The 15,415-nt window shown below is 39.9% G+C and overlaps 1 protein-coding gene across 1 annotated transcript in view; it reads left to right on the forward strand.

The window, feature by feature from the left end:
• b3gat2 (beta-1,3-glucuronyltransferase 2 (glucuronosyltransferase S)) overlaps positions 1–15,415 on the forward strand; it is a 62,661-nt gene that overhangs the window by 16,400 nt on the left and 30,846 nt on the right. Inside the window, exon 2 of the mRNA XM_086258323.1 lies at positions 10,827–10,971. Within this exon, the coding sequence (XP_086114449.1) occupies positions 10,827–10,971 (145 nt within the window). The remainder of the gene's footprint in view (positions 1–10,826; positions 10,972–15,415) is intronic.

Below are 15,415 nucleotides of genomic sequence, written 5' to 3' on the forward strand. Positions count from 1 at the left end.
TGAACAAGTTAAGTTAGGACGATACATACAGCTGAATTCCCTCAGTAAGGTTCAACAATTGTTCTGATAGGTTTTAGAAAAAGCATGGATGTTTTTCAGTGTGTACTGTCTCAAGACAGACTGAAATAATAACACAGGGAGGAGATTTGACTCCATCTAAGGTCACTCTGTTCCCACAAACCAACACACGGCTAAATTTGTGTGTTATTTAGGATTGTCACAAAATGAGATTTTCACTGTGCAGTGTTTAAGGTGATCGTTGACTCGGTCTAAAGTTTACTAAAATGAAGAGTGTAAAAGTTCAAAGGGCGACCGTGGCTCAGGGGGTTGGGAATCGCATCTGTAACCGGAAGGTCGCCGGTTCGATCCCTGGGCTCTCTGTCCTGGTCGTTGTGTCCTTGGGCAAGACACTTTACCCTACTTGCCTACTGGTGTTGGCCAGAGGGGCCGATGGCGCGATATGGCAGCCTCGCTTCTGTCAGTCTGCCCCAGGGCAGCTGTGGCTACACCTGTAGCTGCCTCCACCAGTGTGTGAATGTGAGAGTGAATGAATAGTGGAATTGTAAAGCGCTTTGGGTGCCTGGAAAAGCGCTATATAAATCCAATCCATTATTATTATTATTATTAAAAGTTTGAGAGTGACCTTTTCTTCTCGGCCAGAAAGAAAAGGTCACTGAGAAAAACTGTGATAAAAATCACTGGTCAACAAAATTAATACAAAATCTGTACAATAAGTACAATGACATCTTTTTTAGGATGTTAGATGTTTTGCTTTAAATACTTTAATTGTTAATTGTCATAGTTTTCTTCATTGGTAGGAGGCATTTAGGAACCTCCAAAAGACAAACTGTGTTTGTCATGTTGGTCTAAGATGAAATCACCCAGAATATAAATGCCACAAATTTGGAACCAGCGGTCAGTTGTACCTAATCTGAGCTCACCACAGTGAGATTACCCCTCTTGACAGAGAAAGAGTGAGACAGCAAAGGTATCAAATACAAACGATACAAACTGGCAAACAAGTGTTTGTGTTTTTGATTGAATTGCTCCTTGGCTCCACTTCTTTTTCAGCTTTTCATTCGTCTTTATTCTCACCCTCTCCTCCACCTTTCCTTCCATCATCCTTTGCCTCATACTAATGTAGAGAAGCAGAGAGACGCTGTTAGATACGACTGTTGAACGCGTGACCCGTCAGGGCCAAAGATGTTCCCACAGCGTTCAAATGTAAAGCAAAGGAATCTTGACCAAGCACATCGATGTTTGGCGCTGGTGCAGAGATTGGCCTCACATTTCATTATTACAGAAGACAGCAAGGTGTCTATTATTCAGACTGGATGGTCCTGGGAGGCACCTTTTTATTCATATACAAGCTTGTGATTTTTAAAAGGTTTTGATAATGTGTGCTGGCTTCTGTGTACAAATATACAGTATCAGCATCAATATTCAATATATTGTGCTATACTATACTGTAATATAGTACTATAGTGGGATCCCCCATTATTTAAAACCTGTTCAGGTGAAAGAAAGTGATTTGCCCAGCATTGGAAAGAAAAACTCTTAGTCTTTCTTTAAGTACAGGTGTGGACAGAGAGCATGTACGGTCCACACAGAGATGTTTCAGCTGAAGGTTTGCCGTTCTTATCGAGAAAAAAATTTATTTTGCGTCCACAAGCTCCGCTGTATGCTCTTGTAGCAAACTTGTTGTTTTCCTTTTCATTGTTTTCCTTCCTCTCTTCAGTCCCTGTGGGGGACGTGTGGAGCTTGTTCGTGATTTCAAACCTGATCATAAGGGTGAGGTCTGCGGTTTCTGGCTTTCTGACAGAGTTGTTTGTGTTCTCCGGTTCTCACAGGATAGCTCACTCTGGGAGTGACACAGTACAAGACTAAAACCAGCCTTTGTAATTCTTCTGTTTGTTGTCATCCTTTATCCAACATCATCATTTTGCTGTGGTCTGCTGTAATGAATAGACTTTATTGATTTCATAAAGCCGAATGCCAGAACGTGTGTATTCTTTCCTTCCTAGTGTACAAACTATTTGCACATTGCTTTGACAATATGGATTTACTCACCTTCCAGTGGAAAACACACATTAAAAAGATAAGATAAGATAAGATAAGATAGAACTTTATTAATCCCTCGGGTGGGTTCCTCTGGGAAATTCGACTCATGCGCACTCACTCATATACACATTCTCTACACTCCCGAAAATAGAAGCCTTCTGTTCAGAGGATTACATTCAGTGTTTTATAGATATTTTTCTTTGAGTCAATGCTCTCAAAGGATTGCTGCACTGTTGGTGAGTCTTTAAGCCGTTGAGTGAAACAGGACTTCAGCACAAGAATTTTCCCAGATAAATATATGATATCTCCGAACAATAAGAGCTCGAAATAGGAACAAAGTGCTTTTGTTAGTATTAAAAATTAAGAGATGACAGAAAACTGTTTCATAAAAGATGGAGTGAGCTTTCTCTGGTTTACTCCTAAATTGGCAGTACGCTTGATGCATTTAAGCAATAAAGGACTGAATGCAGAGCTGCAGTTAGAGCTGCCAAGTGAGACACCTAAGAAGTTCCTGTATGACAGTCTGTATATGAAGTCTAACAGTTGTTCATCGTTAATTTCAGAAGATGTGGTCAGATGTGTTGAAGGCACACTGGACTGCCCCATATCGAGCCTGCTAACTTTTTCTGTGCCCAAACGTCTGCTGCATCGGCTGCTGTGTATGTTTTTTGTTCATTGTGCTGCACTTTGGTCAGAGGGGCCGATGGCGCGATATGGCAGCCTGGCTTCTGTCAGTCTGCCCCAGGCCAGCTGTGGCTACAACCGTAGCTGCCTCCACCAGTGTGTGAATGTGAGAGTGAATGAATAGTGGAATTGTAAAGCTCTTTGATGCAATCCATTATTATTATTATTATTATTATTATTACTGCTGTGTGTCTTGATGTTTCAGTACTCCACATCAGAGTTAAAAAAAATACTCACTTTTCGTTCTTGTCATTTCGATTTTGTTATGGAAAATGACCACATAAGCATACAAGTGCTGACTGCAAATAAACTACTGGCTTGGTGTTTTGTCATAACAGATGCATAGTTGCGTGCAATTTTGTGTTTTTCCATCCATATGGCAGGATTTGTCTTTGCCAATGGGGCACTTGCAGGTGCTTTAGTTTACTGACTGACCCTCAACAAGGTCCAGCTCGTTCTCCAGCCTGCTGTCTCCCTGGAGCGTCAATTAGCGCCGTCAAATCTGCCGCTGTGGCTCATTTACAGACACACTTTCCTTTGACATCTGGTTTCTGACACACTGGTTTTTAGCACTAGTGCTGTCCACGAGCAGAGCGACTGCTGACAAGAAGCACATTAACCCAGAAAAACCACATCTTTGTAAACCTAACCAAGTAGTTTTGAATCTAACCAAGAATGTTTCAGCACCTAAACCAAACAGAGTAGTGATTTAAATTGAAAGTAAAAAATACTGAGCTATCCCTCAGCCTCCTAGCACATACACGCATTTATCAAATCCTACTCTTATATCGGCAACTCCCATTAAGAAAGAAATCAACCTGGAGCAAATAGTTGAAATATACAATAATTGTCAATAATGTTCAGTATACGATATCATGATGGTCCTGGTGACTTTATTATTATTACTACCTAAAAATAGTTTTAATATAGACTATTCTAAAAGTAAGATGGCCTTGCAGTCACATTGAGCCCAGTCTAATGGTCGAGGTTGAACAAGTACACAAGTACTGCTGATACTACTACTGCTCAAAGAGTATTTGTAATGTTGCTAAAACTTTTAAAAGACCGCAGACTCACGGCATCAGTTTAGTTTGCTGACTGTTGCTAATGTAAGCACGGCCAGCACCAGCAGTCTGTTTCCCTGCAGATTATTGTGCACACCTGTGCACAATGTATTCATGCATTATGAAAATAAATATGCATTTAACCAATATTTCTGATGCTAACCAGTGGGAGCAGCAGTGTTTACTCTTCTAGTAGACAGCAACAGAAAGGAGGAAGCAGTTTAGGTACACACTAATAATGATCTTCCTCTTAACTTAATGTAGATGTGAAGAGGTGATGGAAGTCAAAGAGATTAATTTGGTCAATCGTGATGATGTATTGTAACGAAGCTGGATGTTTTTTGTTACAATAACTTACATGATTTATGCAAGACACCCTGACTTGTGTAGCACGCCAGGACCACTTCCCATAATTATTTGACCTAACTAATCTGATGAGTGCATCAAGTTCTTAAATAACTGGAATTTGCATCTTACACGATATAAGATATTAAATTTACATTTAGAGGGGTGGCTGAGGCCATTAAATTACACTCATTAAATTACAAGTATCCTTTAATGCCATGCATCAAATTGTTTCCTAATGCTGTTCCAAAAATCCAGCAACGCAGATTATAGTAATTTGCATACTTGCACTGTGACAGGGTCACACACACACTAAAAAGTTTGCTTTTGCATTTGTGGTTAGAATTCAGCTTTTCTTTGAGATGTGAAAGGAGAATTATTTTTGGAGGTCACTATAGACATGCTGCTGCCTCTGCTTTTATTCTTTCCTTTCATTCTGCTTTTTGGTTCATTACCGGAGATGTAAGACACAGTTTGTATCTGTCTGAAAAGGCCTTGTCTGGGAACTGTCATCTCTCCTTTACATGGTGATGGAACTCTGGTGAACTTAAAAAGGTGTAGGACTCATTGATGCTTTAGAAAAAACTGCTTTTAATTCACTCAATTTCAGTTTAAACTCAGTTTTATTTATTTACAGTAGCCTAAATTCACAACAACACAATCCTATCATATTATAGAGAAAAGCCCTACATTTAGACGATCCCCTATGAGCAGCACTTGGCGACAGTGGGAAGGAAGAACTCCCTCTTAAGAGGAAAAAGCCTCTGGCAGAAGCAGGCTCAGGCATATGCAGCCATCTGCTGAGACTAGTCAGGGGTACACTGGGAAACAGAAAAGAAACTTCACTTTGTAAGTGGACGTGTGCAGTGACCTGAAAGTTCACGTTAAGCTCAAAACACCAGACTCGTGCTGTACCTGCCTTTTTCTAAGCCTCCCTTCTGTTTGCTATTCTGTTTGTGCCTCTTTTTGTCACATTATTTGATTCATCTGCCGAAAGGGCATCGGGGAATGACAGTGTGTCCTGTGCGCTCAGCCAGCCTTCTCTGTGCAAATAAAGGTTTAAGTTTGTGCTGCAAACTTTTTTCCATGGCAGCAGCAGTCTGCAGACGATGGCATGAAAACCCAGCATGCGCTAAAGCAGTTTCCACTGAGCAGAATAATGTACCATCTGTTGAAACACTGTCACCCCACAGCTTTGTTTGGCTCCCAGCAAACATTTTGACATTGAACTGTTGTTGATAGGAAGCACTGCGCCGTGTTGAAAATGAAAATTGAGACAGCATCTGTACTTGGCTGTTTCCTTCGCCAACCAAAAGACTGCATTTCAGGGATCCAGAGCTGCTGTGATCTTTTTTATCATACACATATAATATCATGTAAAAAACTTGATTTTGATTCCTGCTTGAAATCTTGAAGGTCACGTGTTTATTCTGAATCAATTCATTATGCCCTCTAGATCAACAGATTCCCTGTAACACGTAAGTCCACAGTCTGGACACGGTTCCACTTCGACCTGACGAATGAAAGCTATAAACCGACATCAAGAACATTTACTTCAGTATGCAGAGGTTCAACCAGCATTCATATTAGACAGATGTATTTTAACTAGGCTGTATAATGGATTATTGACTTCTTACTCCTTTTTTTCCAACATCAATATGAACTTGGTCATACTCATATTTCGCTCAGCTGTTGAGTTTCTGACTAAACAAGCAGCAGGGGTAATGTGTATTTTGGTTTCAGCGATCCACTTAAGTTTTGTTTGTTTGTGTTTCAAATCAAACGAGCCTTCTGCTCGACCACCTCTGATTTTCATAAAAATTATATGGTAGAAAATGTGAACATTTATAGGGATTACTGTGAAATTTTAGCTTCATGTATCAAATACTTTTCAAGGCAGATTTTTTTGAAAAATGCCCAGCTGAGCCATCTTCAGGCCTTTTTGTTGCACATTGAAATCTGAGGCAATGTTTTGATCTCAAAGTCTATTAAATACAAAAGCCTGAAATTTTCACTGATTTTTCTTATCAAAATAAATCAGACTGTCATTTGGGACAGATAAAGAACATCAAAAAAATATCAGAGTATTGATGGATTAAAATGTGAAAGAAAAAACATCCAGCACTCCTGAAAAGCCTCATATGTGAGCACACATTCATTAAAAACATGCAGATTGTATTTTGTTGGCATATTTTTCATTTTTGCCACCATCAACTATCCAATAAGGCAAAATGAGACTGTAAGTACCAGAGAAGTTGGTTAGCAGCCTCTGAAGATTTGCATACTGATTCATTAAAAAAACAAAAAGATGTTGTAAAATATGCTTGAACAGCCATTATTCTGCACAGGCAGACTGCCCAAGTAAAGTCTGTGTGTGGGAGACAATGCCTTGGTCTGTGACTGGCTGAAAACACGTTCTGAGTGAACCCAGTAGGTGTTTGTTGTATCACATGTAGTGACTGAGAAACTCACTAATCAAACGATGGGTAAACACATTTATCGTGCAGAAATGCCGACTGATTGAATGTTTGACAATGAATTGTGCCAAGGACATAGTCCATGGCAAAATTTACTGTAGGGCTGTAACTGGTTTGCTATCACATAAGGTTAGGTTTAATACAGTTTTCTATAGTGATTTCTAACCTTGCTATTTGTAGCTCTGTTCCAGCTGATGTGATAAATATTCATTAGAAAGTTACAGTTTGGTGAAATTCTTCTGATATGGAGCATTGCATAGATTTTCTTTGGGAGCTGTTTCTCACGCAGAAATAATAATCTAGGAGACGTGACCTTTCTTGAGGACACAAATGAAGCGGTTTTGTGTTTTCTCCACGGCATTTGCATGATACTTAAGAAAACAGCAAGAAGCTTGTAAAAAAACAATGAGAATGCACTTTGAAAGTGTCTGAAAATGACTGATTGTGACTTGTAAAGCCCCCTGTGAACACTTAAAAACCTAAAGATAGACATTTTGTGGTGGAAAATCTGGTTAGTAAAGGCAGGCTAAAGCTAAACGTGTGTTCTAAAAGAAAATCAAATCTTGGTCTTCAAAGTGTTATTGTTAGAAGAAAAAACACTGGGCTTGCTGTAAATCCAGCTGCAGATTCTAAATATGTTTGCATGAAGTTCAATCCAGCGCTCTCTAATAATGTGTCAAACTGTACTGAGCTTTGAAGTGCTGCATTCAAAACCAGGAGATCCTTAGCAGTCAAACTGGGACTTAACTGCTAAGCCATATTAACGATCGTACTCCAGGAACTATCTGGGAACGACGAACACACCGAGCCTGCCTTGCTCTCTACCTCCTCTCCTTTTCTTTTCATCTGTGTTTTCACAAAGCAGAGGAGCCGAGTCTTTGAAAAATGACCTGAGAGAGAAAGGCAGACAGCAGCAAAAGAGGAACAAGGGGGAAGGGTTTTAGCGTCGCACAGGCAAACTCAAGGGGCCACAGTATTAATGGGGAAAGGGCTTCAAAGCTGTTGGTGATGCACAGGGGCCCCAAGCAGGAGATGAGGTGTTAGGGTGCAGGGTGGAAAAAGATGGAAAGAAGAGAAATGAAAGGGAAGGAAGAGGAAGGGAAGCGAGAAGACGCTTTTCTCTTTTCTGTCAGAGTGAGGTCAGCCACTAACTAAATGTTCAGCTTATCCTCTTCCTCTCATGCTGTGGAATCTTAGGTCTAGGCGTGCTTACTGGAAGAAGAATAAGGTACACTTATTATCTTTGACACTACTGTATAACTAAATGTCATATTCCATGTTTTCTGCTTCTGTTGCTATGCTGGAACACAACAAAGATTGCCAGCCCATTAAAACTTTTGTTCTTGCTGCTCTGAAATCTTTGAGTGGATCACTGGAAGTTTGCATTAGACAGCAGATAACAGATGGACGTGGCCGCCCTGACTGAACAAGCTTATAATAGTCTTTTCACTCACTGTGTGTCTACACAGCACTCAGCATTTAATCATTAGTTATTATTAATCTCTGGCCCTCTTCCACAGCGTTTCTTTTGTCCTGTCTTTCTCCCATCTTCCCCAACAAATCGTGGCAGACAGCTGCCCCTTCCTGAGCCTGGTTCTGGCCAAGGGAGTTTTTCCTTCCCACTGTGGCTGAGTGCTTGCCTGTAAGAGGTCATCTGGGGCTTTCTCTGTATTATTGTAGGGTCTCTACCTTACAGTATAAAGCATCTTGAGGTGACTGTTGTTGTGATTTGGGCTATATAAATAAAATAAAATAAAATTAGTGTTTTAGGTGCTGTGTTGTTGTTGTTTTTTTGGAGCAGAGGATAAAGTGCTAAGATACAGTCCCGATCAAAAGTTTAAGACCACTTGAAAAATGGCAAAAAATCATATTTTGCATGGTCACCATTTTTTCCTCTTATTTCAAATTAAGAGGTGTTTCCAGTCCCTTTGCAAAAGGTGTATCAAATCAAGACCTAGTGATTCAGTCTGCTTTTACAAACATTTGGGAAAGGAAGGGTTGTTGTAAAGAGCTCACTGAATTTGAGTGTGGTGCTGTAATACGATGCCATTGATACAAGTCAGTTGAGGTTATATTATATATATACGTAGTGATATGTATGAAGTGATAAAGCTACATGAAAATGAATGCTGTCTTTGTTAGATGTCATGCCTTGTGTATACTCTTTGTTTGCTTGATTGAGATTTGTAATTTATTGAACTGCTCAGGTTGCTACTTGTTTGAACTTGCAAATCCACTGAAGCTTAATTAAAATGGGCTTTTAGTTTGAAGTGGTTAACTCGTTTCAGTAGTGAATTCAATACAAAGCTTCATCACCTTTTATTATTGTGCACACGTGCAGCAGGACTTATCTTTCTATGTATTAAACACAAAAAACACATATAGAAACACACACACCTGTTTATTTCTGTTAAAGAAGAGTGCCTCATACAGTGCATGCTGGGACATCTGTTACTATGCTAGTTATGCAAGGTTAATTTAATGGGTTGAATGAACCCTGAGATCTGAGCAGAAAAATCAGTTTTGTGATAAACTGACTTTAATATTACAACATTTACATGCACAACATTTGAGAACTGTGCTAAAATCTTATCCAACATTTTATGGTGTCATCAGTAGCAGCTTACAGTTTGTTCAGTTCATTCAGTTTCAGAACTCCAGTCACTGAGCTCAATATGTGTTTTGCCTGAGGAGGACATTCTTTAATTAGGCTGTCAGTAGCAGATTGACAGCCCCTCCACCCCTCAACTAAAACATCAATATTAACTGTTAACACAAATTTAATAGGCTATCAGTTTTACTTGTGCTGATTCACCTCCATCCATCAGGTGAGTAGTGACCAGTATGGGCTTAGTACCAGGGACAGGTACAAAGAATTTTCCCCTCTGTGGAACTCCATGGAAAATCTCTAAGTGTGAAACCGTCACTGGTGATGACCCCACCAACCCTAACCCTAAATTTCAGCAAGTAGGAAATATAATTTAGTTTTTATGCAATTGTTCTCCCAACTCCTAGTAATTAAGGAACAAAGAAAATAATAATTTATAATAAGTAGGTTCCCCTCTTCTCCAGATGTTAGGATTATGGTTACTACCTATGATGACCTCAGAAGGTTAAAACAAGGTAGAAATATTCACTTTATTCAGAATTATTCTATATGAAATACCTTAGTGAACATGAACTTTTCAGAGTATTTTTTATTTGTCTACTGCCCATATGCTCTCAGCTATTCTTTGCACAGTGCCAAGTCTCCTCCTGCTTAGAAGTTTGCAAAGAGCTGTAAATCCTCTCTATATTGTGCTATATATACACTTGGCTTCCCGTGGCTTTAAAAGCTAGAACTCTGTGTGATGTCTGGCTGCAGTAATGCAGTGCTGCTTACTGATTTGGTTTTGTTCTGTTGCTTTCTCATGAGCGACTGGCTGGAGGCTGTTTGGGTGAGCGATGAGGAGCGCTGTCTCAATGAACGGCTTCAGGGTGGCCAGGGGTGGAAAATGGACTGTCACGCAGACACATATGCATCCATACACAAAGACAAGATACAGATGTTTCATACTTGAACACAAAAACTCAGTGGTCCTTGCACAGTCCAACCTCTCCCCCACCACACACACACACACACACACACACACACACACATCGCCAGTCTTTTATCTCTCTCTCCTCGTCTCATTTCTTGTTGCACTGCTTCGGGCTGTGTGCAAATTCATTCACTGTGAAAATGGAAGGCAGCTCCGCGCTGCACACTTTCATTTAGTCTCATTCAGTTAGCCACAGACTCTGCATGCTGCTCTCACCCACATTTCAGTTGAAATTAAAGATGTCTAATCGCTTATGCAAACTGACACAAAAGTAATTAATTTCAGAGTCAACACCACACGCCCAGTCTCCAACTTTCTGGGGCCTTTGACGTCTCCTCAGGGTGGATGTCGCCTGTAGGCTCCGACACTGTGTCTGATTTCCTATTGCAGAACAAGTATTGTGATTAGCAAGCAAAGCGATTGTGCAGATAAAAAAATGTGGTCTTCTATGGGGTCAGAGTCGTTACAACTACATTAAATGGACTTTTAACATTGGAGCATTGCTCCTGCTGTTTTTAAATAACTCTCAAATAGTTACATTTCACACATTCTGTGATAATGGTCGCATGCAGGAAGTCATCACTAAATCCCATTCCCTTCTCTTTTTTTTGCAGATGCGTAGTACTCGAGGTGTATCCATTTGGCCTGTGGGATTTGTGGGTGGCAGAGCATATGAGCGCCCCCTGGTGTCTGGGGGTAAAGTTGTGGGCTGGTACACTGGCTGGAGGCCAGACCGACCTTTTGCCACCGACATGGCAGGTAAGAGGCAATCTGTACATCAGCTAAAGCGCAAGGATTACTTGGTCGGACATAAATATAACGAGCTTCTACCATCCATGTCCCCACATCCAGAGAGATATATGGATCCGGATTAGTGTTTTATATTTTTTTAAAGAAAAGTAGCTAAAGGTTTAGATCCATTTAATGAATTTGGCATGAATAAGTTGGTTTAAGGTCAAATGGTCCAAAGGGAGGACGCAGACAGCTCAAGTTCCAAAATCTAAAAGATGAATTGTTAAACTGAATGTGTCCTATGTGGACAGTCAGCTGACATGGCAAAGAGTTCAAGTATACATTTCACAATAAAAATCTAACACATTTTACTATATTAACCAAATGTCTGTGGCTCCCTTATTACTAGCAAAATGTCTGGCCATTAAAGCAAGATGCTGTACTTAACTATAGAAAGAAATCAAGGATATCTTTTGAGCTACACAGATATGCAGACAGGTTCATATGTCTTCTCTGTCAGTGACTTCTTTATAGGGGGGGGGGGGGGGGGGGGGGGTTTAAAAGAAAAACTATAAGTTATATAATTAAAAAAAATGTTATTCTTATGTTCAAACTTTAAAGTTGTTGGGATCAGTTTTTTCCCAGATATTTGTTGTTTAGATTTGCGTTTCTTATGGGCATTTTCTAGTTTTTGTGTTGCCGAGAACAGTATCAGCATTCTTGTTTATTAAACTCTTAGTAAAACCAGTGTTCCTGTGGCTGTGCGGTGTATGGGACACATGGAAGTTCCTTGTCACGCAATAGAAAACATTCATACTGAGCATAATTATTCCAAAATTTATACAAAGCATCTAAACATTCATAGTGACATTTTGTGAGGTGGCTTAACATTTATAACATTGCTCCTTTGGTATATTACATTAAGTTCATGTGACTTAGCCTAAGCACCGTAGTGCCCCCTCAAGATAACAGGTATAACCCACTTCTCTTGTGCTGACTTCACTTAATTTTCTTAAGGCAATAATGTGGCATACATATTACATATATGTGGTTTATTCAGTAAGGTTGCTTGTAGCCAGCCAGTATGTTTGTCATTAATTTATCCAGATTTATACAATTTTATTACTGACTCACTATTACTCGAACCACAGATTTATTTGCTGCCAGCGAGTAGAACTTGTACGACTTTTTCCAAATGACCTGTCGCAACTAATCGGTGTATATGTCAGGCAATGAGTAACAAGAAATTGCAGTGTAGAAAAGCTAAATCATGTTTGCAGCCAGTCTGACTCAGCATTACCTTTACAGTGTGACCAATGGAGCTATGAGAAGTAGATTGTGCAAGTGTCTCATTCTGTCTGTATCTTAGTCATAGTTTTAAAAGAGATCTGCACCAGGCGTGATCATCAAGCGCTTTAAAATCAAATCAGCTGGTTAAATGTATCATTACAGTTGATAGATACTGTATCAGTCACTGTGAGGCTTTAGAATTCAGGTCACGTGTCATCCATCTGTTGGTTTAACTCTTACCACTCGTTGCCAAATTGTGGATTACACAGCAGAGTTATATGAATAGGAAATTGGCCATTACATGTGGGGCTATGAAACTGTAAAACAGGTTTGCAGAAATGCCACTGCACTCACTCTGAATCTGTGGGTGTGCTGAGTCAGATAATAGAGGTGACTATGCAACTTTGGTTGCTTTTTTAACTTCTTTCTGGAAGCTTCAAAAGGTTTTATTGACGAGTTCATTGATTACAAAACAGTTAAAGCCAGTTGGAGTGTTTCGGCCTGCTGGCTTTCATCAAAGCAGGAAACCAAACAGAAAACATTACTCCGTGTTCCTTGTGTCCTGAATTTACCTGCTTAGATCAGACAGCTTTTCTGTTGAGCTTCTGTTTTTTCATGGATTAATTTGCCATAAAATGAGATCCGATCCTTCCAATTTAATGTTCTGATTGTAAGACCTCCACATAGGACCTGCTGTGCTACTTTGACTGATTGTTTGTTCCGGAGAAATCACCACATGGGATTGTAGAGCGCTGTAAAACAGTGCTGAACAGCAACAGACTGGGAGGAATTTGAATTTAAAGAAGCCAGAGGGGTGAAAAAAAAGTCGGAGGCGCCAGGAAACTGGGCAGCTGATGTTTTTTAAATAAAGCAGATTCTAGAAACACTCCTCAGATGACAGCTGCTGGTTACCTACCTGTGCCGGCACACCTATCAGTCAAAGCAGCAGCTGCTGCCATCTACACATTACACCTACAGAATGGAAACCCATGCCCTGAAGCTCCCAGTGCTCAGTTTTTGTGCTGATGTTAATGCCAGAGGAGGTTTGAAACTGCAGTTACTCAGTCAGCAGAGCACTGGTGACTTTTACACACTGTGCACCTCAATAGTTGGCATCCCCACTTTCCCCACTTCATGGCTGAATTTCTCTGGTTCCTGAGCACTTACAGCTGATCATGGAATATCTGGGAAGAAAGCAATTTCACAAGCTCACTTGTTGCAATCATGGCACACAACACTCGAATACAGCGAGCTCTTTACAACAACTCATCCTTTCCAAAATGTTTGTAAAAACAGACTGCGTGAATAGGTGCTCGATTTTATGCACCTGTGGCATAAATAAATGAAAAGAATAAACCTGTGGAATTCAAAGATTAAGACGTGTGGCCCTTTTGGGACCCTTATTTTTGTCTATGTAGTGTATAAATAAATAGATGTCTGAATTCATTCATTGCACAAACCAGTTTAGTGATTGACTATGTTATGCAGGACTACCTTACTATGACTTCTATTATATTTTTCCAAAGAATAAATAGCAGCCTGAGTGCCCAATCTAACTGCTGAGCTCATTTTGGAGGAATTCAACACTTACAAGGACAAAAGGATAAGAGTGTAATAATAATAATAATTATTATTATTAGTAGTAGTAGTAGTAGAGGTAGTAATAGTAGTAGATACAGGACATTTATGCCAGAAAATGTTTTAATGGCAGACTGCACTAATATGTGCTTGAATTTATACACTGTGGCAATGGAACTGAAAACCCTTGAATCCAAAGGTTAAAAGGTGTTGCCCAGTGTGTCCCATGTACAGCCAGCATAAAAGTATCCAAATGTACATCTATTGTACATTTGGATATTTTAACATCTGTGGGGACTGACTTGCTATTGGCCTCAAATGGCCATTGTAGAAAAGATGTTTTTGGCCCTTGCTTTGGTTTTATTGATTTAACACTTAAGGTGTCCGCTTTAAACAAAGACTAAAGCCACTGTGTCTGACCCCAAACTGGTCGTTTTCATTTGATCTTAAGAGAATTATCAGACTTCTTGGCTTGTCTGCAGATTTTTTAGTGTCTTTTAGCTGGTTGAAGTCTACTGACTTAGTTCATTCTCATCATTCTGCTTGACTTGCAGCAGGCAGTTGCTGTCAGAGGTGAAAAAGTCCTATTAATAACTGCAACACCTGCCAGAAATAAACATCAAGTAAACATTTACATACTGAAGCTAGTGGAGCATTTCTCTCATGAGTCTCTCGAAACCAAAACAAAGCTAAAAGGAAGCTGATTTTTGGACCTATACTGTCAGGTGGACACATACATGACCCCATACAGGATGTTTCAATAAGTAACTGTTTGCTAAAGTTTTCCGTTTGAATGTTTTGCCTTGTTTACAATATTTACAGCCGGCTCCACTGCCCCCTAGTTGCAGCTCTAATGGAGGTTTGAACAAACAGTCTTATTTAAGGCGGAGTATGGAAAGCTCAATGTTCAAGTGTCACGTGATCATATTGTAATTGGATAGTTCAAAAAATGGGATACTTTCTGGATTGGCTTTAATTCTCAGACGGAAGCTACTTCCATGTTTTTCTGTTATTAATATATGAAATCAGCGTTAAATCCTAAACTGTAGCCAGATTTTTGGTTTTAGGGATTTCAGATTGTTATAATTGGAGCAGACAGTTACTGGCAATGACAGGTGTCCTGTTTATGTCATCAGGTTTATTGGTTTCATTGATCACTTCATGCTGTTGATGCAACACACATTAACCTTGTTTTGTCAACTTTGTGTTGGCAACAGAAAGAAAGCCTTTAAGTCGTGACCAAACTTTAGCACAGAGTGAACCGATGTTACTCCACAACTTTGACGGCATGAATGAAAAAGCGTGTGCGAGGTGTGTGAGTTCTGAAGAGAGCACTTCATTCCAAATTGGTCCTTATATTTATAATCCACTTAATGGAGAGCAAAGCAGACATCCCCATCAATCTGTTTACATCTTCATATCTCCTGTGTAAAAATCCAATCAGACTAGTAATCAGCCTCCGAGCTCCATTTGACCCGAGAGCAAATAATTCATCACACTGACCAAATAATACCACCCTGCCAGTCCCCAGTCATTATCCCACTTCACCCGCACATACACTGTATTTAGACCCTCTGCGCAAGATGCTGTTTGTTAAATGTTT

Source organism: Aulonocara sp. 'chitande type north' Nkhata Bay, linkage group LG13 (genome assembly GCF_057382095.1).
Source record: "Aulonocara sp. 'chitande type north' Nkhata Bay isolate Kocher_YH1m ecotype deep benthic linkage group LG13, A_spYH_male_GT1.1, whole genome shotgun sequence".
Lineage (NCBI taxonomy): Eukaryota > Metazoa > Chordata > Actinopteri > Cichliformes > Cichlidae > Aulonocara > Aulonocara sp. 'chitande type north' Nkhata Bay.